Source organism: Topomyia yanbarensis, chromosome 2 (assembly GCF_030247195.1).
Source record: "Topomyia yanbarensis strain Yona2022 chromosome 2, ASM3024719v1, whole genome shotgun sequence".
NCBI lineage: Eukaryota > Metazoa > Arthropoda > Insecta > Diptera > Culicidae > Topomyia > Topomyia yanbarensis.
This window is the reverse complement of record NC_080671.1, coordinates 419,380,039-419,394,011: the sequence shown is the minus strand read 5'-3', so window position 1 is coordinate 419,394,011 and position 13,973 is coordinate 419,380,039. Positions and strand designations below refer to the sequence as shown.

The window sequence follows — 13,973 nt, the reverse complement described above, 5'->3', positions numbered from 1 at the left end:
GATTATAAAGTTCCAGTAGAATAACTCTCGAAAAAGAAGTTTCATGTTGTTTCAACTCTTGTCGGTGACTATTTAAACTTTTAGTTGTAATTCAAAATTATGACTTAATTCAGCCAATTGTGTGACGAAATGTGTCGGTATCAAATCACGAATATTTATCACTACTATGTTCGCAATATCTCAAACAACTAATATTGCAGTTGTCTCCCTTCATATTAAACCCTGTGTCACCAACTGATTATTTATTTTTCCTTTTTTTTTCTCACCCCACAGATTCAGCCTGCGACGTCACCAGGTCTGAGCTTTTCTTCGACCCGTGCCCATTTCTCAATCGGAAACGCTGCTGAATCATCCGTTCTGCTGCTGCTGACGGACTGAATGCCCTGCGGCGGCATACTCGTATTGGCAAACACAGTTCGCGTTAAACGCTGAGCCGAGAGATTGATAAATCTGTTCGGTTCCGCACCAGCAGCCAGCAGGGAGGAGCATCCACAGAACCAAAGTGTTTGGGTTTCGTTTTTTGTGTGCCATTGCCACCATCATCAATAGCACCAAACAAAAAAAAAACACCAACGTTAAGAACGGTGGACGACGACGTCTAATTCCGCGCGCATAATGCCATTAATCAAGTTGATTATTATTATGAATGTAATTAAGTGGAAAATGTTGGCAAACGAAGAGGAAATATTTCAATAACCTGCGAAGAAGTCAAGAAGTGCTTATTTTAGTGCGAAAGTGTTGTTGCGTCGAGGGCCGCCAGCGAAGAGAGGACGCCGCCGGTCACCGTGTTTGGTGTGCTTCGTTTCTGCCCTTCGCACACCCAGTGACTGTGATATTTATAGGCGGCACCAGGCAGTTGAGAACGCCGGGCGAGGAATATTTGTGTGTGCGGTCATCCCCGGTGCCAAAGGAAAGAACGCGATGGCGCTACGTTGGCTCGAGCTGTGTGTTAAATATAGATTAGTGTTAATAGGTTTTATTGTTGTAATTTATTGTGCGAGCAAAGTGTCAGCCAGTGCCAGAGGGGGTTCTGTGGCGTCCTTGGCGGAGGATGAATTCCAAATGGGCGGCTACTATCAGAATCCATACCAGTCGAGAAGGCGCCATCATTATCGCGAAGGTCACCAACGACGATCTTCCTACAGGCGAGTACGGGCTCCACACGATGGTCGAGGTCGGGTCAAGAAGAGCGGTGTGGTAGAGGGCATTCTCGCTCAGGATTCACCCATCAATGATATAATTCGACAAGCGCGGGAGCGTAAACCGAACATTATTCTTATTTTGACCGACGATCAGGATGTTGAGCTGGGGTCACTCAACTTCATGCCTCGGACGCTACGATTGCTTCGTGAAGGCGGTGCCGAGTTCCGCCACGCTTATACCACCACGCCGATGTGCTGCCCGGCGAGGTCCTCCATCCTGACGGGAATGTATGTACACAACCACAATGTCTTCACTAACAATGATAACTGCTCCAGTACCACCTGGCAAACCACCCACGAGACTCGTTCGTTCGCGACCTACCTCTCGAATGCCGGCTACCGAACCGGCTACTTTGGCAAGTATCTGAACAAGTACAACGGATCGTACATACCGCCGGGTTGGCGGGAGTGGGGAGGTCTCATAATGAACTCCAAGTACTACAACTACAGCATCAACATGAACGGGCAGAAAATCAAGCACGGATTCGACTACGGGAAGGATTACTATCCGGATTTGATAGCGAACGATTCTATTGCCTTTCTGCGACAGAGTAAACATCAGAACCACCGGAAGCCGGTGTTGTTGACGATGAGTTTCCCGGCGCCGCACGGACCGGAGGACTCGGCGCCGCAGTACAGCCATTTGTTCTTCAATGTGACTACCCACCAGTAAGTATTAGTTTTTTTTCCGAATTTTTATTTGATAATGTCTTAGAAAATTTCATATGCATTAGAAAACGGTGAAATTTTGATAAAATCAATTGTTAACCAATTGGTGGTAAAATAGGAGAACATGTTTAACCTTGAGTATATTTCTTAGAATGCACTATGCTTGGAGTTTAATTCTCTTTTCAATAATATTTTGTGATGAGTTCCTTGCCAACTCTTCATCAAATACATTGTGAATGGAAAACAAAACTTGTACTAATTTACCTAATGGAATAATTTCACATCTCTTTTACGAAAGATATTTTATTTTATGAAAGGTTTAATATGGAATTATTGAAACACAGTAAGTGTACTAGTAAATTTTATATATTTATCGCATAAAGGCCAAATAAGTAGAGCCGTTGCGTACATGTATTTAGCTAATTTCACATATATTTGATAAAGTATTGGAAAGTGGTTTCCAACATTTTCGCTTCACGCCATGCATAAGTACTTGTTCACAGAAAACAACGTTCATGGATTCATGAAAAAAATCACAATTTTGTGAACTGAACGATTTACGAAAATCGTGATCCTGAAATTATGAATAATAAACCTGGTATTCATAAAACTATTTGTCTTACCAAAAAACTAGTTCGCGTCAAAAATATTCGTAGTGCTACAGTTACAGTTAAACGATGTTCATGATTTCAGGAGCTCCTTTGTAATTTTCGTAATTTTTTATAAAGGTATCGTAATATTTTAGTCATGAGTTTACCATTGTTTTTTCGGCAGAGTAGCATGATATATCTTCATGATTTCAGGAACTTAGTCACGATTTTTGTAATTTAATTGCTGGCTTGTTCTGAATTTGACACGTTGTATAGTTTGATTCATGTTCATGATATAGGCAGTTTTTATCATGATATTCGTAATTTCTCTTCGCCTTATCGTGATATGTTTAGGTACTAATAGTCTTCTTCTGTTTACTGCTCGTTCCTATTATTGGTCGCTAAAATGTGCACATAACTATATTACATTTCATTAAATAGTGCATGAAACAAAAATAATTTCGTAAACTTTACTCCAGATTTTGTGAAATATTTCACGTAAAAATTTCATGGCGATGCTCAGAATTGCATGAAATTCGAAGTGATTGGGAGTATTTTCTAAATATCACAAGCACGCAAAATAGATCCTGAATCTTGTACTAGGCATCACGAATCCATGAATAATGTTGTATAATCCTGTGAACTATTTCACAAACACAAGTGGTCAGTCGCGAGTATTATACTAGGAATAATATTTTATGATAGTATTAATAGTTCAGAAAGAACTATTTCACGAGCATGAATAGTTAGTAGTGACTATTATACTTAGAATCACGAACCAGTTCACAAATCCATGAATAATATTATATGATTTTGCGAACTATTTTACGAGCACGAATCGTGAGTTGAGACTGACATGCTAGGAATCATGAATTGAATCGTATCTCGTATTGAAACGCGACTGAAATATTCGGTATCATGAATTGGTTCACGAAAATTGAAAGGATTCATGAATAGTATTTCGAAAACGTGAACGTAACGTGAAATATTTCACTTGGAAATATTCAGACTGTTTCAATTTATTGAACTCATTCTACAATTGCTACTACTAGATCATGATTAAGATGTAGTCGGACTCTGAATAATGTTCATAAATCTAAGTCACGACTCCACCTTTGGTTTATGAATAATGTTCATAAAGTTGTGAACTAGTTTTAGTACAGAACATCGATTTAGCAAGAGCATGACGTAACTAAAGTTCACAAAATAAAAATAAATATTTACACTTATGAAAATGTTATTCAGGCGTTACTGAAGGCAAATTTAACATAATTATGAAACATATGATTTTTGTTATTGCTCATGTTTACGTAACGTAAAAACATGATTGATCCAGAATTCATCACTTTATTAACGATTTTGAGAACATTTTTCCGTGTACAGTCGCATCTGGACCTTTTCTCATTGCCTACTTCTTAACCCATTCATGCCCATGTTGTTTGTGGACAACAACGTTTTTAAACAGCTATAACTTTTGTTTGAGGCAAGATTTCATCACAAAAATAAGTAAGGCTAATAAATGTGACTATTGCCTTTCATTTGAGTATTAACAGTTGCAAGGATCAGCTCTAGAAATGAAGTTATTGCAATTAGTCTGATTGGATTTCGATGTAGCAGTGCTGCCAGGACAGTTTATGTTGATGACGGAAAATGAATTTGTCATATATCTTCGTTATGTTGCAATATTTTTAAAAATTGATAAAACTTATTAATGTAGACTGTCTTTGGTTACGTTTTCCACAATATTGGACTATTGTAAATATTCTAGAAGAATTTCAATAAGCATTAGAAGGTAAAAATTGAGCAGCTTCTAGCATTGCAAGAGAAGCCCCTATGTTTATGAAAAAAGGCATTTTGTGTTTCTTGAACCCACCGTTTTCAAGGAAAAATAGTTTTGAAACCCTACATGCACTAGAAAAAAGTTGGGCATGAAAAGGTTAAGCATCCGTTACATACTCTTTCTCAGATCTCGTTTCATCATGGCCGAAATGGTTTCTATTTAACGTCATTCAGAGCATTTCAGTGTATTCATGTCCGCGGAGAGAAAATGCTTTCGGAGTAGTGACATGATGCTAAATTCGACTTGAATTGTGTGTTTTCAAAAACGGCAAAACATTTGCTGCTCTAAAAATAACAAAAAAACACTCTATTGAAGGCTTTTATTTTTGAACATTTCACAATTAGTTGTACCTGTTGTAAAGAAAAATGCACTTTCACAGCTACAGCCGGCCAAATAAGGTATTTCGATGCGAATCTCGGCATTGTAATTTAACCCTTTCATGCCCAACTTTTTTCTAGTGCATGTAGGGTTTCAAAACTATTTTTCCTTGGAAACGGTGAGATCAAGAAGCACGAAAAGTCTATTGTCAAAAATATAGGTACTTCCATTGCAGTGCTAGAGCTGCTCAATTTTTACCTTCCAATGCTCAATACAATTCTCCAAGAATATTTATAATAGTCCAATTGCATGGAAAACGTAGCCAAAGACAGTCTAAATTGATAAGTTTTATCAGTTTTCAATAATATTGCACCATAACGAAGATATATAAAAAAATCATTTTCCGTTGTCAACGTAAACTGTCCCTGGCAGAGCTGCTCCATCGGAATCGAGCCAGACAAATTGCAATAACTTCGCTTCTAGAGCTGATCCTTGTAACTGTCATCACTCAAATGAAAGGCAATAGTCACATTCATTAGTCTTACTTGTTGTTGTGAGCAAATCTCGCCTCAATCAAAAGTTAAAGCTATTTAAAAATAAACACAAACAACATGGGCATGAATGGGTTAATGTAAACCGATCCTTGAACCATCTGAGTACTAGTACTTCGGATTTTTCGGTACTTTTTAAAGCAGAATATTAGACATTCTGTATTTTCCATGTGAGTATACACATTTTTAAGTTCCAATTTTTTTTGAGTCCATTTTGGTCGTAACAAAACACATAAATGCGCTTATAGAGCTGCGTCGCCGATCTCAGTTACAAATTGCTGGCGCGCTGACAATTTTTACCTGAAATAGGCGCCGCCGCGCCACAGGCGCACACTTCTAATTGCGCTATGCATATTAGGGCAAAATAACTCTCATGTGGATTTTACAGTCTCTCGTTGAAGCTGTACGAGGGGATGGCATAACATAGCGTAGATTTTTTTTAATTCGAGAAAACAAACGCTCGTGGCTATCGCGATAACACAAACCTGGTGAGAAATACGAACATGTAATTGCAATCATCCACACCTATATACGCCCTTGCCGTGTAGTGGCCAGCATAGAATAGCACTACGGATCTCCCGTTCCGGTGGTATGAGTCCACCAAACGGAATAACCCCAATCCAAGGTGTGAAGCGACCCGTGCCGAGGGATGAGTGATCGAGGGGGTGAAAAAGATGCCTGATCGCGGTGGGGTACCTGGGCACCCCCCACAGTAAGCGTCTCTTACCAAATTATTGCGGAGCTCTGGCGTGGCGGACCTTTTTTCACGCGCTACTCGTGGTACCAAAAATGAGTTGCGAAAATAAAAATAACAGTAAAGTGGGTAAGGTATAAGATGATGCGGAAGCGATGGAGGTGGTGAACCCCTTCGCCAAAAGGGGTTTGCCGAGGTCTCCTCTCAAAGGGGGGGGACGGTGACTGCAACCAACAGCACCAGAGTCTCTTCAGTGGTGGTAGGGGATAGCCCTATCAACACGCTCAGCTAACCACTACCCGATGCGGGTGGTAGTCAAGCAACTCGATAATATCATCGAGTTTACAAGCGGAAAGCAGAACTGAAACAGAACCTGCTGGTGCTCCAGCAGGCTGTTCGAGTCGCAAGACGAGAACAGGACGCTTGTATCAGGTCAGTGGTAGGAAGAGAGAAGGCCGATAAAGGCGCCCAAACTGAGGCCTTCTTCTTCTTTGGAGGAGCTACTATAGCCCAAGAAGCGATTGATTTCACCTTGACGACCAAAGAGGGCAAGTCTGCGCTTAACCCGAAGCGACCCAGGCAGTCACCAGGCGAAGCTGCGCGAAGCAACGCTCAACTACGCGCAACCACAAAGGCCAAACGTCGTTTGGACGGTGCAAACCGGGGTGCAAAGGATACCGAAGGGCGTCGACCCGAGAAGGTGACTTCTCGGCCCAAAAAGGCGAAAGGCACCAACCGGACGCAAAGTGCCAGGCCACAAGTGGGTACCAGCCAGCCGGTGCCATCGGCACAAGGGGGCGAAAATCCCTGGCAGCTGGTCAGCAGGGCTAAGCGGAAGTCGAAAGCACCTCGACCCGCAAAGAAGATCAAGGACAAAGGAGAGGCTCTGTTGTCCTCTGCGGAGGGTGTCGCGATTGCCAAGATCAATGGTGTGTTCTATTGTGGCTGCTATGCCCCACCAAGGTGGCCTATAGATCGATAGGCTCTCGTCCGACCTGGTGGGTCGGAAGCCGTTCGTCATACCGGGAGATTTTAACGCTTGGGCAGTGGAGTGGAGCAGCTGGTGTACAAATAGCAGGGGCCAAGCACTACCGGAGGCGCTGGCGAAACTTGACGCAGTGATAGTCAATGATGGTTTTACTAGCACATTCCGTAGGAATGGGTTCGAGTCATGGATTGACGTAATGTTTGTCAGCCCGGGTTTGGTTCCAGACATGGACTGGAACTACACCTACACGCATAGTGATCACCTAGCAATACGCTTTAGGATCAACTATGGTGTGCAGCATCCGAGGGCGGGTAATACCTGCCAGGTACGCGGGTGGAAGTCCAATCACTTTAACAACGAGGTTTTCACCGCGTCCCTGGGACTGGAGGCCAACACCGACAGCCTAAGCGAGGATACGCTGGTAGCTGTCTTAACACGCGCGTGCGACGCCACCATGCCAAGGAAAACCCTGCCAAAAAATGGCAGACGCCTGGTATATTGATGGAGTGCCGAGATTGCAGCCCTACGATCAGCCTGCCTCAAAGCTAGACGTAGGACGCAACGAGCCCGCACCGAGGAGGTAAAAGCGGACCGCCGAAAAGCGTTTCGAGCTGCGAAACTGGCCCTTAATAAGGCCATTAAAAGCAGCGAGAGAACGTGTTTCGACAACCTGTGTGAGTGCCAACGCGAATCCATGGTGTGACGCCTACAGAATCGTGATGGCTAAGACCAAAGGGGGCTCTTTACTCCCCGAACGGTCACCGGACCGGTTGGCGAGGATAATCAAAGTACTCTTCCCCTCTCGAGCAACAAGTCCCTGGCCTTCTGCGCCGCAAAGCATTGTGGGTGCGCCCGAAATTGTGGCTCCGGTGACGAATAGAGTTGCTCGCAGTGGATGATTGCCTAGCAATGAACAAAGTTTCAGGGCCTGGTGGAGTTCCAAACAGCGCTCTCAAGGCAGCAATCATAGCGAACCCGAACATGTTCAGGCTAGCTATGCAAAGATGCCTTAACGAGTGCCGTTTTCCCGATAGATGGAAAAGGCAGAAGTTGGTTGGTACGACCCATCGGCGTACAGACTAATTTGCCTGATCGACACGACGGGCAGACTGCTTGAGAGGATCATCCTCAACAGGCTAACCCCGTAATCAGAAAGGCACGGACGGCCTATCAAGCAATCAGTTCGGTTTTCGAAAGGGTAAGTCTACGGTGGACGCTATCAACTCAGTGGTAAAGATCGCCGAGATAGCGATCCAACGGAAAAGGCGAGGTATTCGATACTGTGCGTTAGTGGCACTTGATGTGAAGAACGCATTCAACAGCGCAAGCTGGGATGCCATCGCGCTCTCGCTACGCCGGCTTAGCCTGCCGGTGGATCTGTACCGGATCTTGGAAAGCTACTTCCAGAACCGTGTGCTATTATACGAGACCGATGCCGGTCAGAGAAGCGTTCCTATTATCGCAGGAAGGCTCGATTCTGGGCCCGGTATTATGGAATCTTATGTATGACGGAGTTCTGAAACTAAAGTTTTCTCCGGCTTCGCCGATGATGTAACCTTGGAGGTCTACGGAGAGTCAATCTCCGAGGTAGAACTGATTGCAGCACACTCGATCAGCACTGTGGCGGAATGGATAAGCGTGAGAGGCCTGGAGCTCGCTCAACATAAGACGGAGGTGGTTATCGTCAACAACCGCAACTCTGTACAACATGCAGTTATTCAAGTGGAAGAAGTCGTGATCACTTCAAAGCGGAACCTTAAGATTCTTGGGGTCGTCATAGATGACAAGCTGACCTTCGACAGTCATGTAGACTATGCATTCAAGAGGGCTTCGACGGCTGTTGTGGCATTATCGAGGATGATGTCCAACAGCTCTAAGGTGTGCGCCAGTAGACGTAGGCTACTGGCAGGCGTTGCCGTATCTCTCCTTGGGTACGGCGGCCCGTCCTGGTCGAGAGCACTAGGGGTAACCAGTTACCTTCGGAAAGTGGAGAGCACCTACCGCTTGATGTGTCTCAGAGTAATATCTGCCTACCGCACGGTATCACACGATTAGAGCTTCCATTTCCCGACGGTTTTCAACTTCCCGGGATTCGGGAAATAAATAATAAATTTCCCGGGAAATCCCGGGATCCCGGGAATACAGAAGAAAAATAAAAAGGTGAATGTTTCTCTTGAAAACAAAACAATAAATTGAAAAGTTTTCAAACCCGTTTGATTGCATGTATATCTGCCCTAAAGCAGTTGTCAGAAGATAGCGATTTGGAGGCCTACACATCATTCAATCATTTGATAACTCGTCAATAAGTTTACGCAAAACTTTTACTTGGCTATATGTATACCCCAAATTTTGATAACTACGATTACGATTGAGGCGATATACTAAACGCAGCTGCTGGAGTTACTGTCCAAAATTGGAATTCGTTGTTCTGATACGATGGAATGGTATCAATTTAATGCTTAGCACCTTCTTTGGTAATTTTGAATGAAAAGATTGAGCTGCTTCTGGGTAGTGTGCAGTTACTTACGATCAAAAAAGGAAAAGTTATACATGGAATCCATTTCCGTCACAGTAGGATCAGCATCATTTAGAATTAAGTGTGAATCAAAATCAAGCAGATAATGGACGAACTGTGCAGCGATGGATGAAGCCTATTACATATCGATTTCCTGTTACGGGCAAGTATCTGGATTGCTTGATCGTATCCCTTCAAAAATCCTGCCTGCATCCTTGAAAGCATTCAAAGAGTTTGGATGCGCAGGATATTGGACAGATACAACGTTATGTATCTCTTTTCATACATCCAAAAATTTACAGATATTACAGTTACAGTATAACAAATAAGACGAAATATGCATTCGATGAACCGACCAAATATTGCTGTAGACGTTCTAGAAACATTCCTTATTTGAAATAGCGTTTACGTTAAGCATGTTATCACTACAAACCATCCCAAGTTTTGAAAGAAACACGCATCGATTTTTTAAAAAAAATAACGCAATTTCCATTACTAAATTGATTGCAAGCCCTTTCATTCAAGATCTAACTATTAAAATAAACTATTAAAAGAATTGTTAAAAATTTGATCAATCGGTTCATCGGTGGCAGAGATATCGTGCGCATCACTAACGCTACTGTAAGGAAATGGTTCGGTATAAAGGCCGGCAAATTAATCCATTTTTGAATGAAAATTTGAATGAATGCAACATTCTTTAGCAGTGTTTTGAGTATGGCGTGGACTATATACCTAAATAAATCACGAAAACATCAGTGAGCCTAAAGATATATAGTCCATTGATCTGCATATCAGTTGGAAAAGCACAATCTGCATTCACTACTCACTCCAAATGTTTGCCGGTAAAGATATTTCCTACAGAATTTCATTTGCAGAATCTAAGTCTTATGGAATAAATTAAAAATCTTTTTTCCCGGGATTCCCGAATCCCGGGAATGAGAAAACACAATTTCCCGGGAATCGGGAATCCCGGGAAATCCAAAAATCCCGGGATTCCCGGGAAATAAATTCCCGGGATGGAAGCTCTACACACGATGCATGCTGCGTGACAGCGAGCATGATGCGAATTGGGCTGGTCATCCGGGAAGACGAGGAGTGTTTTGAGCTGCGTGGCACTAGAGGAGTCCGAGAGCGTACCAGGGTGGCTTCGGTCGCCAGATAACTCCTCGAAAGGTAGGTGGACCCACTGGCTGATACCTACCATATCGAGCTGGGTAGGCAGACCCCATGGGGAAGTTCACTTCCATCTGACACAATTCCTGCCAGGCCATGGCTGCTTCCGACAGTACCTCCACAGGTTTGGGCACGCGGAGTCCCCCGTCTGCCCTGACTGCCCAGGTGTTGACGAAACTTCGGAGCACATACTGTTCGTATCTCCTCGTTTCGACGTAGAAAGAAGACTAATGCTAGACGTCTGCGGCCGGGACATAACCCCTGATACCCTTATCCAGAGGATGTGTCAGGCGGTGGAGAAGTGGAACGCAGTCTCGACTGCAACCACTCAGATTGCTTGCAGGTTGCAGAGAATCTGGCGTGCCGAGCAGCAGACGACAAGCATGACTAACTTGTGATTGGTTAGTTAGAGCGGAAAGGGCGAAGTGAGCGAATGGTCTGCTCATGCTGAGGCAAGTGTGGCGCAGCGGGTGCAACCGCGATAGTCACACCGAAGCATAGTCACACCGAAGCATGGCAGAAGAGTAAGTGAATAGACGTATGAATGGACTGACAGCGTAGAATGTTGGTACCTATCGCTATTGATACCTCGTGGTGTGGCAGAGGAGTGTAGGGTGAGCATCCAAGTCAGCCTCGCATGGGGTGGCAGGGTTGAGCACCCAAGTAAGCCTCACAAGGAGTGTCAGAGCGAGCGTCAGGGTGTGACAGAGCGAGCACGCAAGTAAGCCGCATACTGGATGTATGCGTGCGTGAGCTAGAGTGAGAGTACATTAAGTACTGCCATCCCCCCAGAAGTAATGCCGGGAGGTAGTTCCTGGGGGAAAGATGGCGGAGCCCCATAGAATTTAGTCGGTATTACCCGTTAGTTAGTCGAGCCCAACACTCCAATACACTTCCGTGTGGTAGCTTGGCAACTACTAAGCCCGTGTACTGGGCCAGTGCGTAAATACATTCTCTATTGTAAAAAAAATCTACATACGCCCGCGATCTCGCCAACATTAAAACACCCCGCTAATTAAGTGAACGTTTTAGCATCTATGAATTTATAAACGCGGTCTCAAACAATAAACCACCGCTCGCGCTATTATGATTCGGTCACGTTCGGAAGTTTCTACTCTTGGTCCTAGCAGCCTAGCATCATGCCTTAAGTTGGACCATTTAAAAAAAATGACGCTCATATTCACTAGACAACACATTCCATGTCGACATGACCGGTTGATGTGGGGGAACTTCCTTGTAGTATCTTAATTATGCCCTGAAAATTAAGCATCAGATTCAAAATCAATCATATCCTCGGCCCTAGTACCATGGGTCCATGCCTTCAGTGCTATGGGGGACTTCACTCTCTTCTAGCATTCAGCACGTTAACGTCCAAACGCTTAAGATCTTCGCGATGATCCACGCAAACATGAAAACACCCCGATGATTAAGTGAATATTTTAGCTCTAATATACTTATAAACGCGGTCTCAAGCGGGAACCTACAAACGACAATGTTCACGCGATAATGTATCGGTCACGCCCGAAAATCCCTTCCTTCGGTCTTAGCATACTAGGTCCATCCGATCTGATCCGAAATGACGATCATATTCACTAGACAACACCATGGTGACATGACCGGGAACTTTAGTGGGGAAACAGACTCTCTTTTAGCATCTGTACAATACACTAAAATTTAAGCATAAGATTGACGGTCCGAGCGCGATCATTTTCGCGAATACACGCAAATATGCGAATGGCCACACGGTGCTAAATCTAATATATGCATGTGAAGTTACACGTTAGAACAGGCGACATTCAAACGCACACGAACCCGTTAACGTACAAACGCTCGAGCTCTTTGCGATGATACACGCGGTCGCGAAGTCCCTATGCCCGCACATATCTGCACCGTACAGTAAATATCATATTCAGAATCACGGCCCGCTACAATTGGCCTTAATTAGTGTTTTAGAGGGTAACATTTCCCGGTCTGTCTGCAATTATAGTGAATGATTCTGAGGGGGAGCCCTTCCGAGAACCTAGCTCTACAGCTCCAGTAGGACAACTGGAAAACAAAAGAAATAATTCTCACCAGCTTAATCAGAACTTCTTTTCTAGCGGGACATCACGCGGGACTAGGGGTTTGCTCAGGAACACAAATAGTATTTTCGGCTTTGTAACTAGCGTCAATCCGGCGTTAGCTTAGTCCTGTAATTAAGTTAGTGTAGGAGTTTGATGACACGAAGTCTTTCGCAAAATCCATTACTAATTTATTTATAAGTGTTGCGTCCTTAATACGCGAATGTTTAAAACAATTTTCTTCTAAATGGATAAAAAATCAGATTTCTAGCAAATTTACGAGCAAATGCACGTGCAATTTTCAATAGTTTCGAAAAACGTTTAAAACTAATGAAGAAAAACAAATTAGGAGTGATCCTAAAACATACAATATTCCAACATTTTTTGAAAACGTTTTCACAGGGCCACCGAGAGGGGGGTGGGGCCGGCGTGTTTCTCCCCGTACCCGGAGTTTTGGGGGTCCGGATTTTTAACGGAAACTAAAATTTTGGTCAATACTTTAAAAAAAAATCAATATCTTGTGCATGATTTTTAAAAACTACTGCATACTGGATATCAAATACATGTATTTGTACCCAATTAGAAGATCAGACCAGGGCGGGCATAGCGTAGTTGGTACATCGACTGCCATGTACGCAGCTCATCTGGGTTCGATTCCTAACTTCGCACATAGGAATGGAGAATTTTTTCAAGAAAATTTTCTAATTTGAATGAAGAAGTTAATGGCCTTCGAAAAAAAAATTAGATCAGACTTGCTATGGGTAAAAAATTAATGATTTAATTAGAAGTCATGAGGTTGTCTTCAAATTTCGTCAATATGAAATCGATTTTTTTGATTTATTGTCATGTCTTCACAACTGCTGGGTAATTATCAAAAGTAATTAGAAAGAAAAAGAAAACTTCTCAACCTTCTATTTAGGGTTACCACACCGGTTTTTGAGGCAAATTCCGGGTCTTTGTTCATGTAATTCGGATTTCACCGGATGAATCCAGTGGGTTATTTTGCAATTTTTTCTTCATCAGGAACTCTCAGCATCATTTTATAAATCGTCTAGCACACAGTCATCATAAACATCATTCTCGGGTTGCAGACCCTAATCGATAAGTAGGGCCCCTCTCGGTGCTGGCCAATATATTTAAAAAGTGCTCACCACCATTTCCGTTCAGATTCACTTTACCCCACAGGACCTTCACTTCAATGGATCAACGGATTATATGCCCCTCACAAAGATTCTTGAAAGACACTGAAGTGTGATTTTATGTCCCGCGTTTGTTTACTGTAGAGCAGAGCACGATTCGCTTGGGTTATCCTTCACAGCGAGAGTGGCTGGTGCTTTTTGATTTTTTGGAGATATTCAAGGATGTGAAGTACT

At 43.3% G+C, this 13,973-nt stretch overlaps 1 protein-coding gene across 1 annotated transcript in view; it reads left to right on the top strand.

Moving 5' to 3' along the window:
- LOC131685215 (extracellular sulfatase SULF-1 homolog) overlaps positions 1 to 13,973 on the top strand; it is a 249,304-nt gene that overhangs the window by 193,439 nt on the left and 41,892 nt on the right. The window contains exon 4 of the mRNA XM_058968784.1: positions 274 to 1,871. Within this exon, the coding sequence (XP_058824767.1) occupies positions 922 to 1,871 (950 nt within the window). The 5' untranslated portion in view covers positions 274 to 921. The remainder of the gene's footprint in view (positions 1 to 273; positions 1,872 to 13,973) is intronic.